Source organism: Chaetura pelagica, unplaced genomic scaffold, assembly GCF_000747805.2.
Source record: "Chaetura pelagica isolate M959 unplaced genomic scaffold, ChaPel_1.0 scaffold31, whole genome shotgun sequence".
In the NCBI taxonomy this organism is placed as follows: domain Eukaryota; kingdom Metazoa; phylum Chordata; class Aves; order Apodiformes; family Apodidae; genus Chaetura; species Chaetura pelagica.
Window position 1 is genome coordinate 3,069,872 of NW_009952481.1, and position 15,849 is coordinate 3,085,720.

The following is a 15,849-nucleotide window of genomic DNA, read 5'->3' on the forward strand; positions in this document are numbered from 1 at the left end:
TGTGAAGACAGAAGAAAAAGGGGGGGGGGGGTGTCATCTTCTAAGGAAGACAGAAATGCAGTAAGATGGAGACAAAGCAAGGAGCAAAAACTATTATAAAACTATATTTTGAACTTTGACATGTTTATCACAATGGGATTATTTTGCTTGTAAGTTCGTTGACTGTAAAAAAGGAAAAATAAAATAAAATGGTGTTAGTTGTAAGCCAAAATATCTTTTTTCCACCTTTCTGTCTAGAAAGATTGTTTTCTAAATAGATCCCTGTTTTGTTTCTACCATAAGCTTTGTCATGACCTACTTCAAAACTCAGGAACAAGTAATATAACATTGTCTAGGAGCTCTTGTGGCTTAGAGTTCACAGTGGGGTCAAATTATTTATACAGCAGCTTGGAGCTGTGTTCTTGCCTTGGGTGCTCAAAACTGGAAGGAAAAGCAATGTTTTTAATTTTTTAATTTTTTTTTTAAGTATAAAGGTAAATCTTTAGGCAGATGTCACAGTTTATGCCCGTGCTTCTCACATGGAAGAAACCCGGAAGTTTTTGCCATCCTTTGTTATCATGGAAGGCAGGTATGCAGATACTTGATCCACTCTGGATCAGTATGAGAAGAAATAGGTGGATGAAGCTGGAGAGAGGTGAAGGGAAACTGAATGTAAAGGAAACAGCTCTTTTTTGGTGAAGTGTTTTGCATTGGAAAATCCTGCACTAGAAGAAACATTTATCTTTCATTTGGTGCACTGTTGCATCATAGCACACTACGGAGAGAGACATGTAAGGGGCTTGGTTTTGCTTCCTGAAGGAACACAGTATAGAGGAATCCAGCCTAGTGCAGACCCAGCAGGTCGGCCCGAAGGTGAAGCACTGATCCCCCCTGGGTGGCAGGACAGCTCTGGCTTGCCTGGTTTTTGGAACTGGGTGCCTTCGTTCTTCTTCCCCCTCTGGAAGTAATGCAGGGCCAGTTTGAGCACTTGTACAGTACTAGCTGCATCGACGTGGGTGAGGGGACCTTCTCCATGTTTGGTCTGTCATTACAAACACTCCAGCGAATCCCGTTTGTAATGAGAACACTGCCTCTTTCTATAATGAGATAGCAATGAACAGATAAACAATAGGATAGAGTAAATAGATGACTAAACTTGCTAGCAATACCTCAAATTTGGATTTGCAAGGCCATCTGTTCAGTGGATTCTTATACATTGTAGAAACATGATACTTGGTGCCAACTGCTGTCTGGGAATCAGCATCTTCCAGTGACTGGCTGGTACTGGACAATGGGGCAGATGGGAAAGCTTGAGTGATCTGCACTTCAGATGAAAAGCATATATCTAAACCCAGAATTTAAATTACTGGTTCCTTCTCTTCTTGTCTGTGACTTCTTCCTTAATGTGCTTGTGACGGGTAGTTTTCTGATGTTTCTTACCCACCCTGGTTTTCAGATGGTGGGCAGGAGAATGGCAGAAGTGTTCAACTACATGTGGGCCAACAGGCCAGAAGAAGCGAACTGTTCTTTGCATCCAGACAGTGGGATCTGATGAGCAGGCTCTGGCTGTCACTGAGTGTCAGCACCTGCTTAAACCAAAGACCCATGTGTCATGCAACAGAGATGTCTTGTGTCCATCTGACTGGACAGTGAGCAACTGGACTGAGGTAAATTTATGTCAAATGTAATAATGAACTTTTTATTTTTCAAAATTTCCTATTATAATTAGCAGATAGAACAAATTACCTGGTTTTTTGCCTTTTTTAAGTTTTGGGGTTTTTTTCTCAACGTCTTCACAAGTCCTTTGTGCAGAAATAAAAAAGCTGCCCTGCTTCCTAAAGACCTCAGCAAATGTTGCATGTTAACTGTTTCTGTGGGTTTGGCTTGCTAAGCTTTTGGGACTGTAGAACAGAGCCTGCTTGCGTGCTAAAAATCTGTCTAATACTCATTACTGCTGTGGACCAGATGGGGCAAGGCTGTGTGTCATGTCTGTAGGCCTACAAAGAGGCCTTTTTACATACTTTATACTCATATCTCTTGCATTCATAATGCTGTTGTTTTTGCCACAGCATGCAAGCTGAATGTTTAGTATTAATCTGAAGTCTAGTTTAGTGCAGGATAGTTGCTTTTTGGAAACTCCTCTCCCTTCTTTCTCCTAATTTTGTGTTACCAAATTCACTATTGTGTTTGAGAGCAGATTCAGATAATGGACTAACAGAATTTTGTGACAGTATTCATTTGGTTCATGCTGCTCACAAGCCATTGTCACTAAATGTTGATTGTTTTGTGTGTTGAGTGGCTACCATGTTTTAACTGTCTGTGAAGAATATACTGGGATTATGTGACTATCAGTGCAATTATACAGAAATGGCATACTGTTATGGAATAAAGCTGGTGTCCCTGTGTCATTGGATTAGATTTGCAAGTTACTGACAAAACCAAATTTCTACGCCTGTAGAAATTGAGGGAGTAAAGGACAGACTGTTTTTCCTGCATAAACTGATTCGTCAAGAGACTTGTAACTGCAGAATGTGCTTCATTGGTGGATGTAAAGGGAGAGATTTTACACATGCAGAACATCTTCTGCTCTGAACTTACCTGTCTATTAGAAAATAATTCTGTATCTCATAAACTGAACAAACTTAATTAGGCAAGTAATTAGGACAGAGTGTTGTAGCCATTCTGAAATGTCTTTTTAGTACAAGACTGTAATCTAAAGCAGAGATTTCCAAAGCTAATTCTGGGAGACAGCCATCACCCCAAAAAGTTAATGTAGTTGAAGGTACCTCTTAACTCAGATGAATGCAAATCTAAATCATCTGAGTACCAGGGTCTGAAAAAACAAGTGTGCTGTATTTCTGTGCAAGCAACAACATAATATTAGTAGTTGCATCATCATCAATAAGCAAAACACTTTAGCAAATCACTTCAGGAGACAAATTGCAGCTGGTGTAATCTTGCATAGCTCTGTTTACTTTAAATATGCTGTGCAGCTGAAAGTGCAAGGACAGACAAAATAGCTAATGAACTTATCTGCTCTGAGGTTACTCTGCTTTCCTTCCTGCTCCTGTTGCTGCAAAGCAGATGGTGTTTTACAGGTGTTAACAACAGAGGGAGCCCCAGTTACCTAAGGTGTTCCTACTGCCCGATTACCTAGACTATCTCTAAAAAAGGTTAGATATTCCAGGGTTGAAGGATTGTGACTTCATGTTGAGCATCTGGTTTAAGCCAGCTGACTTAGATGGTCTTGCTCTGCCACATCCTAGGAAGACTTCTTCCAGTCTTGCATGTAACATCTCCATTCATACCCAACCAGTCATCCAACCTTAATACCTCAAATCAGACCAGTGTGTTGAAATTTCAGAAAGTCTTTAGTGGAGAGAGTGCTGCTGAAGGCATGGCTGTGCCTGTGGGGCTTAGCGTGAATAGCAGCACAGAAGAACTGGGTCTCCTTAGCTTCCAGCACACTTTGTACACAGCACTGCTCCCGATTAAATAGAAGCCAGAAAGGTTAATTACTTTCAGTCTGTCATTTAGGATAGACATGCCAGGAGGCCTGGCATCGTGTGATGGTTGCACTAAGGCTGAATGAAAAATCCATTTCATAAAGCTAACAAGGATCTGTGAGCTGCGTGGGTGATCACAGTGAGTTTGTGGCACTGTGAGTAGCCAGCACTGAGCCAGTCAGTGATGTTTTTTATGACAAGTGTTTAATCTATTTTTTATAACCCTGGTGAAAAAGGTATTGGCTAAACAACTCCTGTGGTTCACTGAAGAAATAAAAGCCTAGCTTGTTACTTTCATGTTTTATCTTTATCATGTAGTCTTTTTTTCATTACTGTTTCCCCAAAGTGACACTTAATATTTTAAAAATTTGGAAAGAGCTCCATGATAGTGGAACATATCTCGAGTGAAGTGATTGTTCCCCGTGAAAGGTTTTGTTATTGATTATTTATTATGATGTTTCTTTATTATAAGCAGATGCCATTTGATACTTTTTTTGTAGCAGAATGAAGAGTCCTTAATTCTCTTTCTTTTGCAGTGCACAGTTACTTGTGGTGGTGGAATAAGGACTCGTAATGTCACTTGTGCGAAAAATAATGATGAGCCATGTGATACTTCCAAGAGACCAAACTCTAAGGCCCTGTGTGGTCTCCAGCAATGTCCTTCTGCTGGAAGATTTCCGATACCTCCACTGACACCCAGAAGAGGAAAGATCATTATCAGAAAAACAAGTACTAATCCCAAGCGGAGTCCTCCTCACAGAACACCCCTACCAAGCCCGAGGTCCTGCACAACAACAGAAACACCAGAGCCTGAGAGTGGAACTCCCCCTTTGCCTACATCCTCTGGTTTGGGTAATGTCTCAGAAGAATCAGGCAACAAAACATTGCGAAATAGTTTTGCCAGACCAAGTGATGTTTACAATTACCCAGTTGTTTCTACTGAAAATAGTTCACACCAAAGTACTACTTCATGGCCTTTCCATAATACCTTAAGTACTGAAAGTATAAGACATGCTGAAAATATTTCTGAAAGGGAGCCAGTTTCTACTGTCGAAGGCAAAGTACAAACAAGTGAGGACACTCCTGTCTCCTCTTTTACCAGTAGTCCAGAAATAACTTCCAGCTATGATTACTTAACTGAAGAATCTGGTGACATTGATGGGTCAGTTGGAGGCAGTGAGAAATCAACTGATCTCCTTTACAACATGGAACACAATCCTGGAATCAGAACCAGGAGCACAACCCTAGATACCAGCTCTCATGTCCTTCAAAATGAGAGTGTGACTTCTGAGCCCACCCCTGCATCTCATCACCAAGAACCTTCTACGCTTCTTCCTGTTAGCAGAGGAGCACAAGGTCTGGCATTTCCAACAACAGCAAACTATATTAGTCTTAGAGTTGATGTGCCTGTTGTAGAAGTAACTACCCAAGAAGCATCTGTTCCAGTAATGCCCACGGTGTTTGGTCATGTACTGAGAGACCAGACTGACAACAGAAGAGAGATGAAGCTTCTTGACACCATAACGTCCAGTCCACAATCGTCAGCTCTCAAACATGTTCTCAGGAACCAAAATGCAACACCTGAAGGGGTTTTGACAAATGCCACACCAAGCAGACACCTGGTAACATCCAACAATTTGCCTGGTGATGCCTACTGGATAGTAGGCAACTGGAGTGAGGTAAGATTTTTTTAACTTGTAAGAAGTGGAAAGTATGAACAGCTTCCTGAACCACTGCTGAGGAAGTAAAGCTTCTGAAGTTTGTTGCAATTATCTGAAGTGAGGTTAAATACTTGTCACACAAAAAAGTGGTACCTTGGAATATCTAATTTTAGATTGCTTATATAGAATGCGTCTGTATTTATGGATTCTCCAAAACTATGCATAACTTCTTCCAGGGACATGACATTCAGGTTTGACTATAACCATAAATATCTCAAGAGTTTTGTTTTAGGACAGAGCAAAAAATTAAGCTATTTAGATGACTCTCATAGACAACAAATGAATATTCTTTTATTTCTGAATAAGTGCAGAACAAAAGTTAGCTGTTATTATGTTTTAACAGCTAACTTCCATACAATTTCTCTGTATTAGGCATTTTCTAAATTAGTATTTGCCAGGATCACATAGATAAGCTAGTTTTATTACTATGTAAAGCTTAGTTTTCCTTGTCTTTCCAGGGACACTTACTCAGCTTTCCCTGTTTAACTCTCCCAATTCCATGTAGGATGTTCAAAACACAACAGCAGTTGCTCTCTTCATAATTTTGCTGACTTAATCCAAGATTATTTATGCTGTTTCTCATGCCAGATACATGCTTGGCATGTGTTAGATTTTACTTTATCCATATAGTTCACTGTCCCTCCCTTTTTAAGGGAGAAAAAAGTAGATTAGTCTCCAGCCACTTTTCCCCTCTTCCTGCTTCAGAATACGGTGATAGTGACTTTTTTGGCAAAGAGTGTACACTTGGGATTGGACTGGCATGATCAATATTCTCTTACCTCAGACACTAAACCCCTCCCAAATGTTGGAAACACTTAGTGACTCTTTGAACTTATCATCTCAAAAATTCTCTTCATGCACAGATTTCCAAGAGTCTCACACAATTTGCTTCAGATTTTCAGCATCATACACTTGATTTGCTGAGTATCTCATCAGGAGTATTAGAAATAGAGAGGGAACAGTGTTGAAGATTGGATGCAATGACATTTTGCATTGAATCCCCGAAAATTACTGAAGGAAACAGTGCAACAGCTGGTACAGATTTAGAATGGGAGTTTGGTAAACAAGAGCAGTGCATGGTGTAAATCTGAATTAGTATTTTCTTACCAGAGCAACAAAAAGATGCCCTTCAGAACCTTAAGTAAGACCTAGGTGAATCTGAAATCTTTTGAAAATCTCAGAAAAAGTGAATTGTCTAAAATGGCTCTGGATATTTCTATTTAAGTTCCTGGATTGTTTCCAGAAAGACTTAATAACACTTGAGTTTCCCCCTGGGCTTTCCTCTCACCCGTGTGCAGTGCTCTACCACCTGTGGAATGGGGGCTTTCTGGAGACATGTGGAGTGCAGCAGCAGGAACACATCTCACTGCCAGCACATGAAAAAGCCTGATCTTGCAAGAAAATGCTATCTCCGCCCATGTGCTAGCTGGAAAACAGGAAATTGGAGCAAGGTAACTTAATTCAGAGCTGTGTGTGAACAGCAAGTTTGCTAACTTCGAAGAGTAGCAAGTTCTAGATACTTCATTTAAAAAATAATTATTTACTCAGTTAATGCATACATGATTCCTAGCTGACTATTCAGCACTAATTTACTAATTTCCTGACTAAGTTATTTATGGAAACGCATCTGCTGTGAATTCTGTTCTTCCTGTGGGGATGTCGTGCTCATTAACTCTTGCATCTAGATGTCCATGTTCTGTAGAGATCCTAGGGCAGAGTTACACATATCTGCATGTGGCATCCTTTTGATCTCTGCCTCCATAGGCATATCCTAATTCTAAGAAGCAAGTAGGAATTTGGGAGAAGGAATTGGCATGTTCCTATTCACCTTTGCCACAATTTGTTATGTCTTATGTTACCCATTCATGTAACCTCTAAGTTTTACATTACAAAAACTGAAGTAAAATGTACTGGGGAGAATGTCTGCTATGGCTGGGTTCTTACTTGGTCCTTGTTATGTACACAAACCTGCTCAAGAAACAGAGACAGAAGAGTGACCAAGGTGGTAAGTAGAACCCAAGGAGTTGTGTATGAGTTCTTTTTTGGGATGGTAAGATGTCTGGTGAACACCTGGAAGGACTTTGGTGACTTCTTAAAGCTTGTCACATTTTGTCTTCATGCTGTCTAAAATCTAGGCTTCACAGAGTGGATTATTTTTCAGAACTCAAAAGAGGAAAACTACAAAATTCTATTTGGAATAATGTTGATTTAATAATGAAAAAGGCACAACTCTCAAACTTTCTCAATTTTTACAGACACTATTATTGCTATTGAACTAGAGGGCAGATTTGTACAAAGAAAACATGGTTATAAAACCTGGGCTTCATCACTGAGCTCTTTGACATAGAATTGATTTATACATGAAACACACAACTCTTTAGAAAGTCTGGGAAAGGCCACATTTATGGCTTCAGAATTAATTTTAAGTGTAATGTGGACATTCTGCAGGCCTAGTCGCAGTGCAGCGTATTTCACCTTCACTTTTTCTTCATAAATGTTACTGCTCTTTCAACAAGTGGATTATAGTTATGTCACAGAAAGTGGCTAGAAATCAGGTTTAATGATAAAATGTTACAGGAAGCAAATGTTTTACAGTGTCAGTCCAATTATGAGGCCAATTTGACAGAGAAGGCTTTTCCTAGCAGATTTCAGTTGCATTAGCCACCCTTATTTTCCAGCAATTGAACTATAGTTACAATTTTGTGTACTAAAATGGCTTTTTGTTTGCCTTTGCAAGCGGCAATTGTTTTTCTCATTGCTCCTTTCAAACATGTTTATGTCACCTTATCACAGCAAGATGGCTATATTCCCCTGTTAGTGTAGTCAAGCTTTATCTTTTCCTTTTCTCTAATCAAATTGTCCTTCAAATTAAAAATCAGCAAATGCAGTTCTTCCTCTGCAACAGGAGAGATGCTGGGCATTGGTAGATGGGAACAGAGCCTGGTACTGCTGCTGCTGCATGAGGCCTTGGAGCAAGCTCTGGGGTGAAACAGGAGTCTGGAAGGGCTTGCTTGGCTTGGCAGTAGTGCTCCAAGCTGAGGAGCAATTTCAACCCTGTGAGTGAGGCTCAGTGTCTTTCCCTTCTCTCCCATTCCCTCATGCCCAGGCTGCTCTTGGGTGTGGATTCTGCTGCTGCCACAGAGGAGTGAGGAGTGTAAGGGTGGGAAATACTGCTGTGGAAAGAGTCATCTCCCAGTAGTAGCAGCAGCTCAAGTCTACAGACCAAGAGGAGGGAGCAGTTCTGCCAGCCTGAGCAATCTGCTGCCACAGCTGAATGAGAAATCAACTTACACAGCTGTGCCTCTTTCTTCCCTTCCTCCCTCAGAAAGAACTAAAGAACTGACATCCCACATACAGGATTTGTTTATTGTGTTTATTGCATTATGACTCTTTCACAATGACATTTTTTAAAATACTTGTCAAGATTTCCTAATTAAATATGCATTTGTGCTATTAACAGATGTTGCAGTGAAGAAAGGGAAATACTTGTATGGTGTGTTCTGATTTGCTGTGATGAAAAACACCGTTTTTAAGCCTAACAACAGATTCTTGTGGTAAACTGGAAATCCCCTCTGTGAGTCAGGATGCTCAAAGCTCAGGCTGTCCTCCTCTGGGACTGGGGAAAGCACAGCTGCTTAGCATCATTAAGAGATGTGCCCCTTTCTGTTTTGTCTACAGTGCTCTGCAAACTGCAACGGTGGCTTCAAGACCCGAGATATTCACTGCATTGATGTTCGTGAAAAGCGACTTCTCAGGCCCTTTCATTGCCAGTTACTCGGGTATAAACCACAGCTCAACACAAGTTGTAACATGCAGCCTTGCTTGCAGTGGCGTGTGGAGCCCTGGAATGAGGTATTGCTCTTCAGAAGAAGCTTTGGGAATGTTAGTTGTCAGTTAACTGTGATTCTTAGGCCTGTTGGGTAAAACACTCACTTGAAGGAAGAAACACAGTCCCACTCAGAGGCTCTGCAGTCCATGTCTGTGGTTACAGCAGAAATGATTAAAGACATTTGTAGTATTTCCCAGAATAATTTTTGGGATTGCATGTGATACACAGTTAGAGCTGTGAATTACCATCCCCTGAAAGAGAGAAGCAGATGCCTTGGAAGGTTCGTGAAATCAGGAAACGTGATTCTTCCAGACTGATCCCTTTTGCTGTTATTTTAATGTTGCTTTCTCATTACGATTCATTTAGAATTTTCCTTAACACTTTTGGGCTGCAGTTTAACAGGGCCAGAGACTAAGGTCAGACATAAGATAAATTTGATTTTTGGGTCACTTTGTAATACAATCCATGCCAACAAACCCGTAGGCAGCCAGGAACATTTTTATGTCAGCTAAAGCACGTGGTCCAATTACATTTTGGTGTTTGTTCCCACTTAAGTAGGAGCATCTTTGGAGACAGTACCAAAGTGTTTGCAGCAGTGTGGACCTGATACTTCTGGATTTCAAAGAATGATTTGATGACATTGCTTCCTCAGAGACCACTGACAAATCACACCTGCAATAAGTACACCAGGACATGGCTTTCTGGTCAGAGCAGCCAATAAGGGTTGAAAAAATAAGAAAACCCAAATGATTGCACCCACTTAAAATATTTTATAAAAATCTTGTACAACCCTGGCAGTTGTCCTCATGCTAAGGATATTGCATAGAATTGAATTGAAAAGGTTCCTGCTGACCTTTCTCAGATGTGAGCTGTGGTCCTAGGTCCATAGGGATACAGTTCCTTGTAGGAAAGGAACACTGCATTTTCCAAGATATATCTGTGATCTTATTTCATGTCAGAGTACGAAATCTTTTGTGTGTTTAAAGCAGGCTTCACTGCAGACACAGTGAATAATAGTAAAAAATAAGTAATAAGTTATAAGTAGTACTGGAATGTGGACAAAATAATGTTAAAAAAATAACCTGGGTCACTGTGTGATGTTTTTATTACTGAATACTTAATATATTATATGGATTGGGTGAATCTCAATGTCCCCAACCAGCTCATAAAAATGAGATGTTGCATCTAATGAACTTGTGCTGTCTTCAGTAAATATTACAGGTTAATCCTGCAGACATGTAACTTCCAATCACATTCTTGTTAGAGAAGTTACTGTTGCTAGTGGTGCTGCATGAGGAGTTCTGTTGCCTGTTCTATGTTGTCACCTCCATGCTGTCCTGTGTTCCTTGCATTAATACATGTCAGCAACAGCTTTCCCTCAAGTATTTTGCACCAATAATGTTTTTTTCTGTGTCTCTTTCCAAGCATATTGTGAAATAAATGTCTCACTACAGAGCTTTTCTTCATATCTGAACTGTAAGATATGCAGCCTAGCTGTACATCTTTCAACATCACACAGGTCACTGACGTGCTTTTTGTTACCTGTGGCTCCGCATTTCTAAATGAAGAACCTTTCCTCTTGTCTTAGTGGTTTGTTTCTGGGTTCTCATCCATGCCCACCTCTTTCCTTATGGGTTTGTGCACCTCTTTTATTAGTGTTCAAGAACATGTGGTGCTGGCCAACAAAAACGACGTGTCTCCTGCCCAGAAGAGGGCTACTGCGACTGGACAAAAAGACCTGACACCATTGCATCATGCAACAGGCAACCTTGTACACAGTGGATTAACCAACCTTGGGGACCGGTAGGATTAAGTCCTCTTCTGTTTTATTTGTTGTCCTGAGTTGTCCATCTTTGGTCATACTATGTCTGTGAACCTCAGTGCCTATGGCAAGCAGGGTTTCTTATGCACAACTGGAGCTACAAAGGAAGATCTTTTGAAAATATTGCTAAATGTTTCAGAGCCTGCCCATCTCAGCTTCTTCAGGTGACAGACATTGTAGCTTTTATTTTTTGTTGCTGCATTTGGTTTTGGGTGGTAGGCTGGTTTTGTCTTCTCTTTTTTTAATAAAAAAGGAATTATCATTGACAGTCTTTTGTTAGTCATTTAAAATTTTGCACTGGAATAAGCTGCTGGGTAGTAAATTCAACCACATTCAATTGTAGATACAGAATAAGGAAACATTTCAAGAAGGTGAAAGGATAAGAGCATCTTTATCCTTTCAAATAGAGAAAAAAGGGAGAAAAAAGCTTGAATTGCTAATAAAAGCCCCGATGCCACCTAGCTGAAACCTTCCAGTGCTGCTGGGCTGGTCCATCTGTCTGTGGTTCCAGAGTCTCTCCAGTTTTACTGTTCAAGACTGTTTTGAGGGTTTGGAGGATGATCCCAGAAGCAACTTTGTGGAATATTGGACTTGCCCACACAAACATAAATTCTGAACTTTGTGTAATAGCCCTCCTTTTGCTTCTAGAAATCTAAATATGGTGAGTGTCTTTGGGGAACCTTCCAGTATCTGCAGTACATGTTTAGTTATAAATAAATTGGTATATCTAATAAACCTCTCCCTCTGGTTTCCTTAATAAACCTATTCATACATTACACATAGTTTTCACAGCAGACATTGAAATATTGAAAGAACACCAAAATGCAGAATGCAGAAACAAGGAAATAATGGAGAGTCATTTAACACAGTAATGTTAATACCAAGCCATTAGATAGGATACAAGTATAATGTAATGTGAAATTAATGTAACTGTAACATTTAAACATGGAAGTGAAAATCTTAGGGCATAAATAAAATAAGCAACTGAATACCAAAATACACAGTTGCTATTTTACTGATTTATTAATCCCATTGATTTTACTTTATTAAAAAAAATATTTTAAACATGAATCTAAAGTTGCCTGAAGAGTACCTAAGATCTTTTAATGTACTGCACATCGTTAGTACTGTGTCTTATGCACAGAGATATAGTTAGAGACAGGATAATATGCAGAAAAAAATAAAAGAGGTACCAGTCCTGTCTTAATCTCTCATGCTTTATTAGCTGACATTGTCTATCTGTTGAAGTATTTATCATTTATCTTGCTAGAAACTATTTATCTGAAGAGAAAAAATTTAAAATGAACAGGAATTCTCAGACACTCTGGGATGTTGGAAGAATTTAGTACATTTACAGAATAGTACAGGAACGTGTTTTGAAAATGTCCTTTTTTTATAACTGCCGGTGTGCAGTTGTAACAAGCAGCCAGCAGTTGTTTTGTGGTCATGAAGAAAGGGTAACCACAGTGTAAATGTCACCTAAGAAAAAACATCTCGGTGAGCTTTTTTGGAATCTTCAGCTCAGTCATTTCTATACAATTGATTATTCGTGTTTAATTTAGAAGATGAGAAAACACAGGAAACAGAAAATGTCAGTGTGCAGTACTAATTTGGATTACTACTCTGACTTTGTAGGGCTGACATTTCAGGTCATCCTCATCCTTCTTTGAAGAAAACAGTCCTTTTATATTCCAGGGTTACACATTCCAGGGGGCTGTACTGTTTACCCCTCTATGGTATCCTGCCAGATCTGGCCACAATGCACCATAGAGGGAGAACACACTACACAAAGTACTCAAATATTGGCATATGACACCATTTCCACATAGGAGACTTTTACATATGTTGGAATTACTCTCTTTCAGTGCACTGTTTCTTGTGGAGGGGGCATTCAGCAAAGAACTGTGAAGTGCAAGAATATAGAAAGTAATGAAACTGAAGATGACAGTATGTGTGTGGATAAACCAAAGCCCACAGATTATCAGAAGTGCAATCTGCAAGACTGCAGGAAAAGTACAGGTATGATAATACACCTGCATCAGACATTTTGCAAAAAGCTCCCCATTTGTGCCAAGACTCTGCAGGAACTGGGAGCTGACCAGTTAATTAGCTTGTTTTGAATACTACAAGCTCAGTAATTGTAGGTCAGCCTAACCTGCTACTGCTCAGCTGCACTGCTGGTGGACTCACTCCAACCCTACTGGCCTTTTGTTGCTATGATGGGGAATGCAGTTCCCTGAGCATGCATCCCTAATTTATGATGCCACAACTAAATGAACAGATCTGCTTTAACGAACTCACAGGCTGCTTTTAGGGCTGTGGAAGGACATGCTTTGAGTCCAAACATACAGCATTTCTTAAGACAGGTGCCCTTACGGGAACTGCAAATTCTGGACTGGGAGTGTGAGCAAGAAAATGACACAAACACTATAAGAAAAATCTGACTGACAGTGAACCCAGAAACAGTCATGGCAGTAAGAATTCAGTGTCCCACAGGGTAAGAATGTCTCCAAAAAGGTGGAGAGAAGTCCTCTTGTGAGTCCTTCTGGAAGAGCTTTCAAAGGCCTTTTGCAGGAGGATTCTTCCCTCTTCAACAATTCAGCAGTAAGGGTTCAATCTGGCAATGAGTTGAGGTTGACTCCTCAGGACAGTGCAGATCTGGCGTTCACTTGGGAGTGATGCATCACTCCTGCTCTTCAAAGATCTTCGGTGCATGTTTTGCTCTAGGGTTGAATTGGTCTGCTTATCTCCCATCCCTCTCATGTTCAGGAAGACAGACTGAGAGAATACTGCCTACACAGACTGGAAATAGTTATTTCTCTGAATAAAACCTCAAGGACCCAGTAAATTATAAGAAATGCCCTACTGGCTAGAAGAGTGCAGTCCAGTATTGTGTCACCAGCAGTGGCATTAGAAGATGCTACTTAGGGAGAATACAGAAGCTTAATCCTTTCCTATAATTCATTTCCAAGGAATTCCGCAGCATTTCCAACCAAAATATTAGAGGCATCATTTTTCATGCCTTTTATTTAAAATTTATAGAACTTTTTCCACTAGCATGTTGCATCCCTTTTTCATCCTGTATTGCTGTCTGTTTCCACATTCTCCTGTGGCAGCAAGTTCCAGAGGTTCACAGCCTGCTGTGGAAATAAGTGCTTTTATATGTTTTTAATTACCTTTATCTGGCTAATCCAACCACCTTCCTGCTATTGAAAACCTTGATGCTTCCTTCAGCCATTTCTTCTCACAGCTGAGGACCTTCACTTTGTACCTTCCAACTGAATCTGACACATCTCCATTTATTGAAACTACCACAGACCTATCAACACCATAATACAGGTGGAACCAACCCCTGGTTCATTCTGGTGCTGCAGAAACTGAAGTGTAGTCAAGCTGAGCATGTAGTTGCATGTACCTTTTCTGTGCTCTTCTGCCTGCCTTTTAGGGCTCTGCCTCATGGTGCCAGCCCATTGTGCCCATATTAAATGCACTGGCACAAGAATGCCAAAGTACTAGGTGCCCAAATCATCGCTGCATTTTCTTTGGCAGCTCCTAGAAGCAGAAACATCAAAGTGAAAAAATAATAATAATAAAAAATAAGTCAGCTATGTCTGGTTCAAAAGAAAAGCCTCACTGAACAGTAATAATAGAGTGTTGTATTTTCCAAGACAGAAGGTCATGCAAAGTTTAATGGGACCTGTTCACTTGAAAGTCCTAAAATTCCAGGGAGATCATGCTGACCCGTAATACAAAGGAAGATAAAGACATCATAAATAAGAGCCCTAACAGGCATGACTGTCTGGCTTGAAGCAGTTTAAAATTCTAGAAGTACAGAAAAATTGTCAGCAAAATACAATTAATTTTTCTCATCTTCTCCACCACAGGGCTGCCCTGCAGCAAAGACCAGCTGTCGGTTCACTTCTGCCAGCGGCTGAAGGACATTGGCAAGTGTTTGCTGCCATCAATACAGACTCAGTGCTGTTTCACATGTAGTCAGCCCCAGATTCGTAACAAAGGAAGGCACTGGGATCAGCGAGGCCTCAACCAGCAAAACTACACTAGGTCTAGAAGAAGATCCCCTCAAAACCAAGAAAAAAACAACCAGGCTGCCCGGCACTAGCTCTTTTTCATCCAGTCACTTTGAGCAGGGCTTCTGTTTACAGATTTTGTGATCTTTCTTTTTTTTTTTTTTTTTTCAGAACCATCCAACATAAATGGAAATCTGTGATCAAAACTGGGAAAATGCATCCCTTAGGGTTATCAGTCCTCATTTACTGCTTGATTTTGTTTCTCTGTAATAGTCCAGAATTTGTAACATAATTTGCAGTGTACCAGCAGTTAGTACTTCTTAGGCATGCATAGAGACTAGAAACAGGCTTACAAGAATTATTTTTTTTTAGTGAATGTTTTACTTGTTCTTTCTTCCATCTGTTTCCCAAAACCCACTTGAAACCACAGCACCACTTACTCAAGAGTGCTGAGTGAAGGTGGCTGGTGGGGCAGCAGACACAGACCTGCACTGTGGGCAGTGCTTATTTCATTTAAAGGCAGAGTTTTATAGTAACTGATTATTATATGCATGCCAAATTGAAACAATGGGGATTTCGAAAGAAAAAGTGTTAATTTAGTACTTGATTGAACCTCTAAAGGATACCTCAGCAATAGCCTGTCCTGGGCAGTTTTCTCTTGTTGCAAATGTCTTGCTCTAACTTAGAAACCCCACTCAATCTGAAAGCAAAGCTGTTTGCATCTACTACCTTCGGTAACAGAGCTATCATTTAATCCAGTATGTCCTAGTAGATTTTAGCCCACATCCACAAGAGTACTCTGTCACCTTGTTCACAGCGGACTTTTCCTCTGGAGCAAGTCCTTGATCATAGGCAGGGTTGAGGTCACCTGGGAGAGAAGCCTGAGACCCAGAGTATCTGTGTAGCTCTGGTCCTCAGGCATTAGGAGAGCATTAGACAGTGTGTCTGTTGGTATTGAAGAAAA

The 15,849-nt window shown here is 40.3% G+C and overlaps 1 protein-coding gene across 1 annotated transcript in view; it reads left to right on the top strand.

The window, feature by feature from the left end:
- The window catches only part of ADAMTS12 (ADAM metallopeptidase with thrombospondin type 1 motif, 12), a 154,829-nt gene extending 139,852 nt beyond the window's left edge, over window positions 1-14,977 (top strand). Inside the window, exons 18-24 of the mRNA XM_010008766.1 lie at window positions 1,436-1,646; window positions 4,022-5,164; window positions 6,505-6,657; window positions 8,885-9,058; window positions 10,692-10,838; window positions 12,723-12,876; window positions 14,742-14,977. Of these exons, the coding sequence (XP_010007068.1) occupies window positions 1,436-1,646; window positions 4,022-5,164; window positions 6,505-6,657; window positions 8,885-9,058; window positions 10,692-10,838; window positions 12,723-12,876; window positions 14,742-14,977 (2,218 nt within the window). The remainder of the gene's footprint in view (window positions 1-1,435; window positions 1,647-4,021; window positions 5,165-6,504; window positions 6,658-8,884; window positions 9,059-10,691; window positions 10,839-12,722; window positions 12,877-14,741) is intronic.
- The last annotated feature ends 872 nt before the right edge of the window (window positions 14,978-15,849 follow it).